This window comes from Sphaerodactylus townsendi, linkage group LG10 (genome assembly GCF_021028975.2).
Source record: "Sphaerodactylus townsendi isolate TG3544 linkage group LG10, MPM_Stown_v2.3, whole genome shotgun sequence".
Taxonomy (NCBI): domain Eukaryota; kingdom Metazoa; phylum Chordata; class Lepidosauria; order Squamata; family Sphaerodactylidae; genus Sphaerodactylus; species Sphaerodactylus townsendi.
In genome coordinates, this window is record NC_059434.1 from 75,315,721 (window position 1) to 75,331,229 (window position 15,509).

General features: G+C 45.2%; 1 protein-coding gene across 1 annotated transcript; it reads right to left on the reverse strand.

The window, feature by feature from the left end:
* Positions 1 to 731: 731 nt before the first annotated feature.
* Positions 732 to 13,522, reverse strand: LOC125440235 (dentin matrix acidic phosphoprotein 1-like). The gene is made up of 5 exons (XM_048509936.1): positions 13,440 to 13,522; positions 8,813 to 8,883; positions 7,057 to 7,104; positions 4,915 to 5,238; positions 732 to 3,093 (listed from the first exon to the last, which is right to left on the reverse strand). Exons 2-5 carry the CDS (start codon positions 8,873 to 8,875, stop codon positions 1,294 to 1,296), a joined length of 2,235 nt encoding a protein of 744 aa, XP_048365893.1. The 5' UTR covers positions 8,876 to 8,883; positions 13,440 to 13,522; the 3' UTR covers positions 732 to 1,293.
* Positions 13,523 to 15,509: the final 1,987 nt, after the last annotated feature.

Below are 15,509 nucleotides of genomic sequence, written 5' to 3' on the forward strand. Positions count from 1 at the left end.
TACATTTATTACAAAATATTACAATAAATCCCATGTTAATACCTCCAAGACTGCAAAGCCAGCTGAAAATCAAATGTAATTAAAATTGGCAACTTCCTTCTTTTACTCTCTGCAGTGCAGCGGCTGCAGTTAGTAGACTGATTTGAATTCTCATACAAGACTTTAGATTAGAGGAACCCTGGCATTAGTGGGTGCGCACAGATGTAATTTTTGGAAGCCACTCCCATTATTCAAGCACCAATCTGATAGGAGGAGAGATTTTTTTTGCTGATTTCCTCTTCCTCCTGCACACGGCCAAGTCCCCTTTCATGCTATTCCTGAGCCTCCCGTCCCTCCAGTTGTAACGTTTTGTGGCTAATTTGTACTGCAGCAGGAATGATAAGAAAGTCCTGTTCTTCTGCTTGAAATCCATCCCATCAACAAAGATCTCCCATGGGAATCTAAGGCTGATTCCGCATGGACCAAAAACAGCAGTGTGAAAACAGTGTGAAAATGGTGTAAAAGGGTTTAAAATGGTGTAAAAGGGTTTATACTGTTTTCAAACCGTTTTCACACTTCTGTTTTTGGCCCAGGCGGAATCAGCCTAAGCCAGTGGTGGCGAACCTTTGGCACTCCAGATGTTATGGACTACAATTCCCATCAGCCCCTACAATTGGCCATGCTGGCATGGGCTGATGGGAATTGTAGTCCATAACATCTGGAGTGCCAAAGGTTCGCCACCACGGGCCTAAGCCATCATGTCTTCTTAAAATTCTACCCAGGGGTTTCCAGTGGGTGCCTCTGGGCATCACAGTGCTCACCGACATATTTTCTGGTGCCTGCCCAGTGTTTTTAGGAAGCAGGTGGCATTTTTGCCCAGCAAGGCTTCCAATCAATTATTGGCAATATGCTCGGCTGTGCAGAGTTTTTAAAATGCTGCTTTGGCATCAGCTGCCACCACAAGGATCTACACTGTGCTACTGAAGTTAATATGTGGCAATGATTTTGTGGCTGGCTCCGCCTACTGCGGCAGCCATTTTTAGCAGCCATTTTGTTGCCGCACCCGCTGTGGTGTGTCAGAATTTCAAAGGTGCTCAAAAAGGTGGGGGACCCCTGCTCTCGTCTCCTCCTGCAAACATTTTCAGGTGTATTTGGACCAAGCAGGAACGTCCAAATGCACACCATTGTTTTGCATGCAATTTGCTGGCAATGCTACTTCCCAGCAGTCAATATTCACATTGCTAAAATGATAAAAAAAATAAGTTAAAAGAAAAGATCATTTTCCAACTTTCAGATGTCATTAGATCAGGGTTTTTAATAGCCATCCTGACAGTCATTATCTTCATAATCTCTGTATGGTTTGTTATGATAAATGTCAAACATCAGCTTTCGGCTTTCGAGCTCGTTGCTTCTCGACCAGCTGTCGTCTTCTTCACTGTCAGACCTGCTCGTTGTGTCTTTCCTGGACCGGCTGTCCCTTTCTATAGAGTGGCTGTTTCTCTCCTGGGATTCACTGGTCTCCGCTGATCGGCTTTGTTGATGTTGCTCTTCTTCAGATTTAAGGTCACTTGAGTCACTGTCGTCACTGTCTTCGGTACTGCTGCTCTCTTGGGAAACTTTATCACTCTCAGACGATTCACTGTGAGACAATCTGCTGTCATCATGGCTGGATTCATCGGTGTCCTCGCTTGATTCGTCACTCTCCTCTGTGGATGCGCTCTTTCCACTTGAGCTGCTCCGGTGCCTTTTAACCTGCTTCAGTTCACTGCTCCTCAGTGACACATTTTCGACTTCTTCGGTAGAAGAACTCTCCTGTTCTTTAGATTTGCTCGCACTGCGTTCCTCTGATTCGCCATCTATCTTGTTATACGTTTTCACAGTTTTTTCTTGAGAGTCCCTGCTATTTTCAGTAGATTCACTGTTTATGTCTTCATCAGAGACTGCATCATCATCCTCTCTGGACTGGCTGTTTTCATCTTCTCCAGACTGACTTATGAGTTCTCTAGACTGGCTGTGTGTGTCTTCCCCGGACTGGCTGTGCACGTCTTCTCTGGACTGGCTGTGCACATCTTCCCTGGATCTGCTATTCACATCTTCCCTGGACCGGCTGCGCTGGTCTTCCCTAGATCGGCTGTGCTTGTCTTCCCTGGACTGGCTGTGCTGGTCTTCCCTGGACCGGCTGTGCTGGTCTTCCCTAGACCTGCTGTGTACATCTTCCTTAGACCTGCTGGGCACATCTTCCCTGGACTGGCTGTGCACATCTTCCCTGGATCGGCTGTTGGCGTTCTCTCTGGACTGACTTTGGCTGTGCCCTCTAGATGAGCTCTTTACCGCCACTCTGGAATGGCTAGTTGCATACTCCTTGGATCGACTGGGGATATCTTCTGTTGATTGACTGACATCTTCTACAGATTGGCTGTCTTCTTGAGAGTCAGCATCATCCTCTTGCAGGGACGTCCTCTCGTCATGCTCAGGACTGCGGTCTTCATCCGAATCGCCATCCACATAGTGGTACACTTTCCTGGCAAAATGTTCCACAGATTTGCTGCGATGTTTGGCTTTGCTGATTTCCTGGCTGCTTTCCTTTGAACGGACATCTCCGTGGAGCATGCTGGAGTCACTATCATGGCTCTCAAAGACTTGGGGATCATCGCCTTGCATTCCTTCATCGTCAAAATCATACCTGTCCTCTTGGCTGCTGCTATAACTCTCAGCTCCCAGCCGTTTGCCGTTATGAATGATGTGATTGTCCTCTTTATCAAGGCTTCTGCTCTCACTGCTGCTGCTACTGCTGCTGCTGTCATCGTGGTGTCGGCCAACAGTGTTGTCACCATGTCCCTCTGAATGTTGCTGCTCATCCCCTTTGTTCGGAGGGACAGTTGGACCAACACCTTTTCCATAAGTGTCCTCATCCTTATTTCCATCCAAAGAACCGTCGCCGCTGAAGTCTTCATTTGTCATATCGCTGCCTCCTTTTCCAGTGAACGTATATGAGAGTTGGTCAGGTATGTAGAGCATGCCATCATTTTCCACATCATGTTGTTCTTTGGAGGTTCTGATATTGCTGGAAGGGAGCTGTTCTTGGACACTGCCCTGAATCTCATTTTCGGCTTCCTGTGTAAGACGACAAAGAGAGTGGTGGTGGAATCCATTAGTTAATTACATTCTGTAAGATAAACTGTAAGCCCAAACTATAAACTATTCATAGGCATTTCATGGGCCCAAGCAGAGTTCTTCTTTCTACTCATCCTATGCCACAAAATTGTTATTGTGAGGTCTATTAAACCACATTTTCTGAAACAGTGCCATTGGATTACACTATTTTAGAAGGCTTCTAATTCTTATTTCTGCTGCTTCACTCAACATCTCATAGGTTTAGGTCATTCCTCACATTTTTTATTTCCTAATTTTCTAATTGTGAAATCTACTTTACTGCATTGTTCACCATATGTATTATTCGGGACTTTATTGCATTGCTTTTATAACTGTATAAGTCTCAACAAGAATGGTGGTCAATTAATGAAGTGATTAATTAATTAATTAACAGAGGATAATTTGGCCTGTGTGCCCTTCTTTTAGAGATCATTTGGGTGACCAATTAGAATGCTGGACAAGAGAGACCATTGATCCAAGGCAGACGGTTTTGTGTCCTTCTTTCCTATTATCACCTAAAGGTGTCTCATTGTTGTGCTATTTGTTTTTCACATTTCATTTCCAAATAAATGGTGTCTCTATTGTAGCTATAATTTAAAAAAAACTATAACAACATATTTTTAACAATCAAAATATATTAGCAATAATAACAACACATTAGCTTGACAGTACGAAGAGCATTCATAAAGATGTTCTACTTTCAGCCTTCAAAAGCCACAGTGACTTGGGCTGCTTCTTCACGGGGACGATTTCCTATTGTGCTTTCATTGTTGTCATGAATTTTTCACAAATGATGGGAGCCCTTTTCAGGTGTGACAGTTTTGGTGTTCAAGCCACGAGTATGGGGACATTACACTACTACACAATTCTCCAGATAGGTGTGTTGTTTTGCACGAAAAGGGCAACCAACCTATTTTTCCAGCTTCGGTACATGCAAGTGCAAACTCTCAATAAATCTGGGTATCCCATCTTGTGCACCAAAGCTGGAAAATACACCTATTCCCTTGTTCCAACAAAATGCCAACTATACACAATCTCTCCTGACACATGGGCCCTTTCCGCACAGGTGGTAAAGAGCGCCCCAGGGACGCTGAAAACAGTGTCCCTGAGGAGGGGCTCTCACGGCCGCCGCCGCCGCATCGCAGCAGCACCGGCCTCGCAACTCCCAACTGGCGCGAAGGTTTTTCGGAAGCAGCGTCTTCCAACTGCCGTGAGAGCGGCAGCAGCTGGAAGGCGCCATTTCCCCGCACCGTCCCTGAACGCTTACCTCATCTCCTGGCTTCCGGCTCATCGCAGAGGCCAGGGGACACGACCCCCTGGCCTGCGTCTCCAGAGCTGTCGCTCCAGCCTGCAGGGGTGTGTCCCCTGGCCTCTGTGACGAGCCGGAAGCCAGGAGATGAGGTAAGTGTTCAGGGCCGGCGCAGTCTGTGTGAAGGCTCGCCACCACTTGCCGCTCTCCCGGGACTGTACATGCGAACGGTCCCAGGGGGGTGTCAGCATTGTATATGCCGATGCACCCCCGCACTGTTGCGGTGCGGAAAGGGCCATGGTTTGAGAATCAACACTGGAATGACTGAAAGGGGGCTGGAAATTTGAGGCCCCTTCTGCACCTGCAGAATAGTGCATTTTCAATCCACTTTCAATGCACTTTGCAGCTGGATTTTACTGTGCGGAATAGCAAACAATTGTGAAAGTGGATTGAAAGTGCATTATTCTGCATGGGCGGAACTTGAGTCTATCTACTGTAATTACAGAGATTGTGCAATAATGTTCAGTTCCTACCAGAGAAACTCTGTCAGAAGAATAGCTATCAGAATGGTCCTCATCCTCTTCTTCAACGCCATCTTTGCGTTCTGCCCATTTCCTGTGCACGGCCTGGTGGATTCGGAAATAGCTGCTCTCGTCATTGTCCTGAGTACTCCATTCACTCACGTCTTCTGTGAGGTTCTCCAAGCTGTCACTGGAAGCTCTTCTGTTTCCTTCACTGCTCTCATGGCTGTTGCTACCATGTTCACTGGTGCCAGAGTCTTCCCTGTTACCTGGGTCATCTTCGCTGGTGTCTACAGAATCGGCTACCTCATTCAACCTCTCATCGCTTGCAGTACTCTGTACAAAAGAGTGAAGGGCAGTGTCATTTTACTGATTTTCGAGTTGTGTATGGTGCTATTGCAACAGATGACAGTGTAATTGCTGAAAAAAAATCCTGGGCATGTCTGAAGATAGAGCAGGAAACGTTGACAGCAATCTAAATACACTTGTTAGTGTTCAGAATTCATAGGTATAAAGCTGGTTTTTGTTTTTTAACAAGTGGCCTGTGGTCAATATATACGCCAGGAGCACTTATACCTAGTTAGCAGGATTCATATATTCCATCAGCCCCTTGCCAGCATGGGCTAATTGGCAGGGGCTCCAGATGGGAATTGGTCCATATACAATGAGTGCCCATCAGCCCTTGCCAGCATGGCCAATTGGCAGGGGCTGATGGGAATTGCAGTCCATAACAACTGGAGTGCCAAAGGTTCGCCACCACGGATATATAGGGTTACATCAACCAAGATCTTTCATTTGTGAAAAGGGGAGGAGGGGTCTTCTGAACCACCTAAAAAAACATGCTGTAAGTTATAGGTCTTTCATGGACAAAAGCAGTGTGGGATGGGAGCTGTAATGATTAGGGGAATTTCATTTTATTTATACCTCCCCTTTCTCCCCACAGTGGGGACCAAAAGTATCTTACATTATTCTCCTCTCATCCATTTTATCCTCATCACAACCATGAGAGTTTCCATGGCAGAGTGAGGATTCAAACCTGAATCTTACAGATCCTAGCCTGACACTCTAACCACTACTCCACACTGACCCTGACTGGCTTAGATTGAGCAAAAATAAACCTGGATGTATTCAATCCAGTATCTGAATATTTGCAAAATATACTTGCAAAGATTTCCATGTGACTGCCAGCAATTACAAGCAATGTGTCTGATATATACGCGGGAGTATGTCTTGCATATGTCTGTTACTTTGAATATCCAGAGCTGAATCAACACTCACTTAAAAAAGGATTTTTTTGGTTTTAAAATATAAAAGTAGACATTCAATAGGAAGGGGAGATCCCTCAGGTGAAGGTAAATAACTCCTGAGGATTTCCTCCCAATGGGATTAGGAAGAAGGGAGATGCTGAAACTCACATCTAACTCGCAAAGTGTCTGTTGTGGGAAGAGAAGAAGAAGAAGAAGAGTTTGGATTTATATCCCCCCTTTCTCTCCTGTAGGAGACTCAAAGGGGCTTACAATCTCCTTGCCCTTCCCCCCTCACAAAAACACCCTGTGAGGTGGGTGGGGCTGAGAGAGCTCCGAGAAGCTGTGACTAGCCCAAGGTCACCCAGCTGGTGTGTGTGGGAGTGTACAGGCTAATCTGAATTCCCCAGATAAGCCTCCACAGCTCAGGCGGCAGAGCTGGGAATCAAACCCGGTTCCTCCAGATTAGATACACGAGCTCTTAACCTCCTACGCTTGTAAGCCACCTTACAGGAGAGAAAGGTGGGGTATAAATCCAAACTCTTCTTCTTGTTGTTGTACCAACCTTGAACCAGTTACTACCTGTAATCAGCCAAACTCATACCGGTAGAATGTTTTTAAAAATTAAAAATAATCAGAGGCTCATTCCGCACATGCAGAATAATGCACTTTCAAACTGCTTTCAGTGCTCTTTAAAGCTGTGCGGAATAGCAAAATCCACTTGCAAACAGTTGTGAAAGTGGTTTGAAAACGCATTATTTTGCGTGTGCGGAAGGGGCCTGAGGGAAGGGGACCACGTAAACTGGCTTTGGCTGCTTAGAGGAAGAGTGAGGTAAAATATAATTGCAAAACATGGTAATTTGATAGGAAAATTATATATTCTGTGAAAACACAATCAAGATTTGCTTACCCAGGACTCTTCTGAACTTCTGTGATATGTTCTTTGGTGTCTGGCAGTCTGGATTTATTGGAAAAAGAAACCATGGATGAATGCTCTATTAAAAACTTCCCACTTCCCCGCCCCAATATTTTATTACACAAAAAACACACATAGCTAATTTTTAACAAAACATAACTGACAAGGGGGGAAAAACAAAAAAGGAGACTATGAAACATTTAGAAATTAAGAAAAAGAAAGGAATTTAATATAACATAGTGGTTTATAGTGACAAAAAACTTTTGTTGCTTTTAAAAATGATTTTGTTGCACTGATTTTACTTTGAGCAGGTGTCTGCAGAGGCAGTGTATAATTTTTTAAAAATTAATCAATGAAAACTCTTGAAAATCGCCAAAAGCTAAGCACTTTTAATCCCCATGGGAAAGTTAAGCCCCTGCAGCTCTACAGCATTGTTTGGAGGCGGTCGCTGGTTGGTTACAACAGAGCAGGTTAAAACTTAATCCATCGAAGACGGAGATCCTCTGGCTTGGCCGGGGGGGAGAGATTGGGGAATTCCAGCCGCCGGTGTGGGAGGGGGTCACATTGGTCGTGATTCTCCCGCTCGCGTTAAGCCTGGGGGGTCCACCTGGATTCTGCTCTTTCAATGGAGACCCAGGTGGCCCATTACAACCTGGGAGTTATGCTCCATCTTCGACAGGCCCCACGGCTGGCTCCCTTCCTCTCCAAGCAACGCTGACACTCCAGCCACTGCTTGATCCATGCAACGGTCACCTCCAGGCTAGACTATTGTAAACTCAGCTCTATCGCTGGCTTTCCTCTGGCGGGCCTGATTCGAAGCTAAAACTTGGTCCAAAAAATGCACGCTGCTACTGCAGTCTGCTCATTATGTTGCGCCATCTGGGATCATATCCAGCCTGTGTTGCACCAACTGCATTGGCTCCCAGTGGAGTCTCAGAATCATCTTCAAGAGTGTTGGTGTTGACAGCTTTAAGGCCACTTCTACAGCGGCCTGGGGACTTCGTACCTTCGACCGTGACACATTACCCCATATGTCCCGAAGCCCATCTTCCCGCGCTCAGCAGAGGCCAATTTACTGGAGATCCCTGGCCCCTCAATGATGCTGGCTGGTTTTCCACTCGGGCCAGGGCCTTTATCAGCTCTGGCCCCTGCCTGGTGGAACACTTCCTACCACTAGCTGTCCGGTTCTCGCAGGAGACCTTTGAGAGTCTCCGTGAGGGGCCTGCAATAATCCGAATTGTTCCACCGGGCCTTCGAGGAGGAACCAGCGCTGAGGGTGCCTCTTGCTTTCATCCTCCTCGCTGTGGTAGGGTCCCTAACATCATCGGGACCCATCACTTCTTGGGAGGGTTGTATATGGGTTCGTGGGATACTGTTTTAGAATGAAAATTTTAAACTTTTATATATTTATGTTTATATATGCTTTTATATTGTTCACCGCCCTGAGCCCTTTGGGGATAGGGCGGTATACGAAATCAAATAATAAATAAATAAATAAAATAAAATATGCAGAAATCCCAAAATGGCTCTGTTGCTAAATTTCTCTCAAATATCGAAAATGAAGGCCTCTTAAAAACTTGGAATCGGCTAACCTGTTCGGCTAAAAACTTGGAATCGGCTAACTTTTATTTTTATTTTTATCCTCGTAATTTTTATGCATAAACTTATTTTCTGTATGCCAGTAAAAGTGATTCTGAATTCCCAAAATGATTAATAAATTGTATTTTCAATGCTATTTATAAATACTTACAGGATAAGAACATGATAGTGCCCACAGCGACAGCAATAATAGTACAGTCCCCTGCATGTTCATTGAATAACCTGGAAAAAAAATCAGCATAACTGTGTCAAAACAGAAATTACACTGGAGATTGACAATCAAATGGACATATTAGGGCAAATGAGGATACTTAGTTATTTCCAATATATATGTGGGCATATGATTGACGCTTATAAGAATTTACTTTGACTTAACTTTTACTTTTTACTTGACTGTGGCTTATAAAAACTACTCTTTATACGAGGGAAGTGATGACCCTACATCTAGTCCATAAACTGCTTATAATGACATTTCAGGACTTCCTAAAGGAATGCGCTCTAATGCATAACATGCTGTGAAGAAACTGTAGCGGAAAATCTCAAGACCAATAGATAATTTTTTTCCAGGCAACCATTGACCAACAAATTCTCTGAATACCATACCTGCAATTAAGGACATATTCACTTGGATCCACTGAAGTCCTGCCCCCCAACACAGCCACCCATAGAATGGGGGGGATTTTACCTCCTTCAGCAGCCTGAGATGACCCCCACACACACACACACAAATCCTGCTCTTGGATCCCTTGAGGAATTCCAGTGCATCCAAGCCTTGTGTGTGTGTGTGTGTGTGTGTGTGTGAGAAAAAAATATTTTTGCAGATTGAAGACAGATGTGGCTCAGTGGAAGAGTATCCGCTCGGCATGCAGAAGGTCCCAAGTTCAATCCCTGCTATCTCCAGTTAAAAGGGTCAGGTAGGAGGTGACTTGAAAAACCTGACCTGACCCGAGACACCAGAGCTGCCAGTCTGAATTGGAAATGTGCTAAGCAACGTCATATGTTTATGGTTGTTTGGAACTACAATTTATCATGTCTGCATATTGAGACTTGGAAATAGTATTATATGGCATTGTAGGTACCTGCAGCACACAGCTTTGCTTTGTGGATACTGTGGTTTTGATCAAACCCGCTTTGAAGATTTCATAACATTTCATCATGATTTACTCTGGAAATTAACAAGCCCCACAAACATGATGGTCACCACTGAAAGAAGCTGCATCTATATTTTGGTATGATTCCCTGGTGTCTGAAGACAATACCATGATGATTAACACAACCACCAGTTCCACCCTGAACTATGATTACAACAATGAAAGAATGAAATGACTTAAGCACAAAATGGAATATGGAGTGAAAACGCCCATAATTGAGGGCTGGTAAGTTTTACCACTGAATAGTATGGGGACCAGGCAGTTACAGAAATGGAAAGACAGGGGCCCTTTCAGCACAAACCTTTTAAACATTTTGAGGCCGCAAATAAAACATTTCCTCCATGGAGTTCCACCTTTTCACATTTACCCCCAAACGTTTCATTTTCAGCCTCAAAACATTTTAAATGAATGCCCTTTTCAAACGATTCTTGAGGACTATTACCAGCACTGCATGGGCCTGCCAGTATGGCAAGCTGTGTGTGCCCTACAGCCTTTCCTGAATTCTCATGAGAGGAAGAAGAATTTGGGAAGTCCTATAGGGCATATATGGGTTTAGAGGGGCTTGGGGGCGCTTGGGGCCACTTGGGGGGCACAAAGAGGAGCATTAATTCCTCTTGCTCCCAGGAAGTGGCAGCAAAGTAGGTGGAAAGGTAGAAATTGGTAGAGATTGAGGGAGATTGCAGCCCCTCAGGTAATCTATTGCCAGAGACATCAGTTCATGGATGAGCAGCCCTATCACAGAAGAGGAAGAAGAAGAAGAAGAAGAAGAGGAAGAGGACAGAACAAAGGAACAAGAGGAGGGAGGAGGGAGGAGGAGGTTTGGATTTATATCCCCTTTCTCTCTCCCAGCGAGACTCAGGGACACCTAGGCTCCTTACCCTTTCCCCCTCACAGCAAAACACCCTGTAAGTGGGGTGGGAGCTAGAAAGGAGAGCTCAGAAGGGGAACTGCTGACTAGCCCAAGATCCACCCAGCTAAGTGTGTATTGGGATAGTACAGGCTAATCTGAATTCCCCAGATAAGCCTCCATGAAAGCTCAAGTGGCAGGCTGAGAATTAAAACCAGTTTCAACAGATTAGAGTACCTGCTCACCAACCCACTGTACCATTGCTGAGAAGGGAGGGGGGGAGGGGGGGGAGGAAGAGGAGGAGGAGGAGGAGGAGGAGGAAGAGGAGGAGGAGGAGAAGTAGTAGTTTGGATTTATATCCACCCTTTCTCTCCTGTAGGAGACTCAAAGGGGCTTACAATCTCCTTGCCCTTCCCCCCTCACAACAAACACCTTGTGAGGTGGGTGGGGCTGAGAGAGCTCCAAGAAGCTGTGACTAGCCCAAGGTCACCCAGCTGGCGTGTGTGGGAGTGCACAAACTAATCTGAATTCCCCAGGTAAGCCTCCACAGCTCAGGCGACTGAGCGGGGAATCAAACCCGGTTCCTCCAAATTAGAATGCACCTGCTCTTAACCACTGCACCACTGCTGCTCCTGGAAGTACATGGAGCTGCATTATATTGACAGTCAGCATTGTCTACTCTGAGTAGCAATACCTTTCCAGGATCTTAGCCAGGGGTCTTTCACATCCTCTACTACCTGATACTTTGAACTGGAGATGTCAGGGATTGAACCTGGAACCTTCTGAATTCCAAGCAGATGCTCTACCATTGAACCTCTAATGAGGTCCACCTGTAGTGAGTTTGAGCAATTATTTCAAAATTTCTTCGTGTTAAAAGTCACTGAACAGTATAATAAACCAGTCAAGACATTTCGTTCCTTCTCCATAATGCCAGGCCTGGCTGTCACTAGTTCAGAGCAGTCACATGGAAATACATCAGGGTGCTTAAGAAATCAGTCTATTCCAGGGGTCTGCAACCTGTGGCTCTCCAGATGTTCGTGGACTACAATTCCCATCAGCCCTTGCCAGCATGACCAATTAGCCATGCTGGCAGGGGGTGGTGGGAATTGTAGTCCATGAACATCTGGAGAGCCACAGGTTGCAGACCCCTGGTCTATTCAAAGAAGGCCATGTTTGGCATCTGTTTTATAAATAGCTTGTTCACATGTATGTATTGATCACTGACTGCAGTATCAATGAATGAGTTGCAGATAAGAAGGTGTCAACACAAATGAAACTCCTCAACTGAAGTTCTGGATCAGCTGATGACTGCCAAAACACAGTGCTTTTCAGAAGAAGAAGAAGAGTTTAGATTTATACCCCACCTTTCTCTCCTGTAAGGAGACTCAAGATGTAAGGAGGCTCAAGATGGCTTACAAACTCCTTTCTCTTCCTCTCCCCACAACGGACATCTTGTGAGGTAAGATGGGGCTGAGAGAGTTCTGAGAGGACTGTGACTAGCTCAGGGTCACCCAGCAGGAATGTAGGAGTGCGGAAACACATCTGGTTCACCAAATAAGCCTCTGCCACTCAGGAGGAGGAGTGGTGAATCAAACCCACTTCTACAGATTAGAATCCACCTGCTCTTAACCACTACACCACACTGGCTGTCAGGGAAGATGTTTGGCTGAGAAACGTCAAGTAATATGTTAATCAATGATCAACATGTATACACAATTCAGCAGTGAGGCCATCAGTCTATCCAGCTTTTAGTGCAACATATGATTCAACAAAAAGCAAAAATGCAAAGAGAATTGAACATATATCCAGAGGAGGGGCTTTGGTTCCATGTTAAACTATTCACTTGATGTACACAAGATCCTAGGTTCAGGTCCCAGTGTCCTCCCCTAGAAGTTCTCACATAAAAACTTCTGGGAAATACTAAAACCTTGACCCTTTCCCCACTTACCTTAAGCCCCGCGCTACTCTCCTCAAGTAGCGTGGGGTCCCCCGGCACTCCCCACTACAGGGGCGGCGACAACACAGCCGCCCCAACGCTGCCGCTCACGCGCCCCCTCAGTGCACGGCGGCATCCCACAAACTCCCTCGAAATGGCCTTTTAGTATTGACCCCGGCTGCGTGGGGGCCTTAGAGCACGCACCAGAGATGCCGCGCGCTGAAAGTAGCATGCAGCAAAGGGCAGCAAAGGTAAGTGGGGAAATGCCCCTTGAAGTTCTGCTACAAGGCAGAGTTAGATGCCTTGAGATTTTATTTTATTTTATTTTATTTGTACCCCGCCCATTCCCAACCACAGTTGGACTCAGGGCAGCTTCCAACATACAAAAATAGCACATATAAATTCACAATTAGAATTAAAACACTAAAATTAAAACATGGACCAATGGCCGGATTCAGCATAAGGCACATCCACATGTCGATTGTGTATATATCACACATGACACATTCACACATATTCACAGCTGGAATTAATTTGGGAGTTAAATTTTCTTTACTCCATTCTTTTCTTTGAAAAAAAATAAACATTTCTTTAAACTGGTTTCAACATTTCCACGCTCTAACTATCAAAACCTCCTAGAAACCTCCTTTAAAGCCTTACCATTTGCTTATAAATGTGTACCGAATCAGGAAACAAGATAGTTTACCGTTTCCCTCCTTCTGATTTCATATGCCTATCTCTTCGTCTCTGTTATACTCAATGGTGCATCGTTAACTAAATGACACAGGTAGAGACTTGCACGCCTAACAATGTTAAAGCAAAGAAAAAGTTTGGAAGTATTTACCTTTCGTATCTATCTCAAGAGAGTTGTTCCGGGGATATTTGAAATGGTTTTGCTGCCGTAGAGAAGTGTTATGTTTCTCAGAATTCCCTGATTTGGGGTTATCTTGTCATAGAGGGCATGAATTTAAACTCTGCTTCAGTGATAAGGGGACCAATCGCTAGCTTGCAGGAAGAGGATGATGTCATCAGGTGACACCAAGCATCCAGCCTTCCCACGCTTCCTTTTCTGCCTCCAGATGGATGTTTTCCCTAAAAATAAGCTGTGGTTCTCAAATGACTAGACAAGTTTACATTTAATGAGAGTTCTTGCGAAGGGTTCATTTGGATTTCTAAATTTATGCCATTTCAGATGCATGCAGGTTTATGAGCATAAACAATTTCAGTGTCACCCACGTATACCTATGCAACAGGCTGTCACTCCCAAGAGGGGGATTGTTTTCTGGCTAATATATGTAGTTTCAGATTAAACAAGCAGATAGATGCCCCCGAGATGCTATAAAAACTGTGTCTTCAGCAACATTCCTTGTGGGCTCTGGTCTTCTCTTGCCTTGAAATCCACACTGTGGGAGGATGCTCAGAATGGCTTGTGAATGAGAAACTGCTGAATTTGCCCTTTGTGGATGCAACCTAGCTAAAGCTGTGCACACAGAAAACAAGCATGTGCATCGCTACATTTCCTTGCGCAGTTCTATCGCGGCTACTTGTGCCACTAAAGAGCTGAGCTGCTTTTCTGTTTCGTTAGGAAAGCGAGTCGCCTTTTCAATACCAAGTGAAAACCTCCAAGAACCTTTAGGATTTTCCTTTGTTATATTCACAGTATCTTTGGGTGACACCTGAAATCTGGACCACAGTTTAAGCATCAGTGATCTAAACACTATATAGACAGCCCAAGATGTGGAACTACAAGTTGCCAATGTAGTGGCTTTCTTCACATCCCCCCCCCCCCCAGTTCCTGAAAGGTCTTGTCGTGCTTTAAGAAATATGCTCTGAAGTGGAGGGCTGGGGACACTCTGCTGTATTCAGCTTGGGACTGAAAATAAAATCTCGCCACATCCTGTTGGTGAGACATGAGGAAGTGGAGGCAGGGAAAACTTACCCAAGCAGAAGGGGGGGCATGATAGTAACAGTAACTTCCCTGCTTCCCCACACCCACCTCTGCCACTTCCTCCTGACACCCACAAGAAATGTTAGGAATAGCTGCTCAGAAGGGCTTCTCCGAGCCGCATTGGAACAACCAAGTGTTATGAACTACTGAGAAGTACACAACCTTTTCTCCAACATAAACAAAGCAGATATGTTAGTTTCCAAAAGGAGTTCCTTCTAGCTCAGGGCCTGGGAGTGGCTTGTCTCTCAGAGGTAGATAGGTCACTTGAGGGCAGCCCAAGGTGGCCAGCTTGAAACAGAGATTTCCAGGGTATCTTTAACTTCCTTCAAACTTCTGCCACCCATTCCACTTTCAGTCTGGCACCCACACTCTCCTCCATCTGCTAGGACTCCGGTTGTGCCACACAGCAAGTGGGGATGGAGGCAAACAACTGGCCAAGGAGGATGAAGCCAGACAAGAGAGAAAGGGGGGATATAAATCCAAACTTTTCTTCTAGCCCCATCTCCTGTTAGCTCCCATTGGAAACAATGGGGGATGGGGTCACCCCCTTTGGGGGTCCATAACTTTGGTCCCCCTGAACCAAATCTCACCAGACTTGGGTGGTCTCATCAGGACAGTTTCCGGATGATACCCTGAAATTGTGGTGCTTCTAGCTTTAAAAATGCGCCCCCTGCAGGCTGAAATGTGAAAAAACACCAAAAATCCCCCCCCCCCCAAAAGCCCAAATATCTTGTATTTGGATTTGTTCATATTCAGGCAGTACATATTCGGCCGAATTTGGCCTGAATATGCCTGAATTCGCCCATTTTTTAGCCAAATCCAGTATTTGTTGCACCCGAATCTCCAAGCCTAAGAAGAAGTAAACCAGGAGCCATGGCCTTTACTGCTCCCTACAGCTTAAGAAATGTCACAGAGCTGCAGAATTCTGACTTGGTCAATGGAAAACATATCCGTAAAATGAAATGC

Coding starts and splice junctions, on each gene's coding strand:
- LOC125440235 (XM_048509936.1), bottom strand. CDS start 8,875: ATGAACATGCAGGGGACTGTACTATTATTGCTGTCGCTGTGGGCACTA. Junction 5,239..7,056: donor GAAGTTCAGAAGAGTCCTGG/GTAAGCAAATCT, acceptor TCTTTTGTACAG/AGTACTGCAAGCGATGAGAG. Junction 3,094..4,914: donor CTTCTGACAGAGTTTCTCTG/GTAGGAACTGAA, acceptor CGTCTTACACAG/GAAGCCGAAAATGAGATTCA.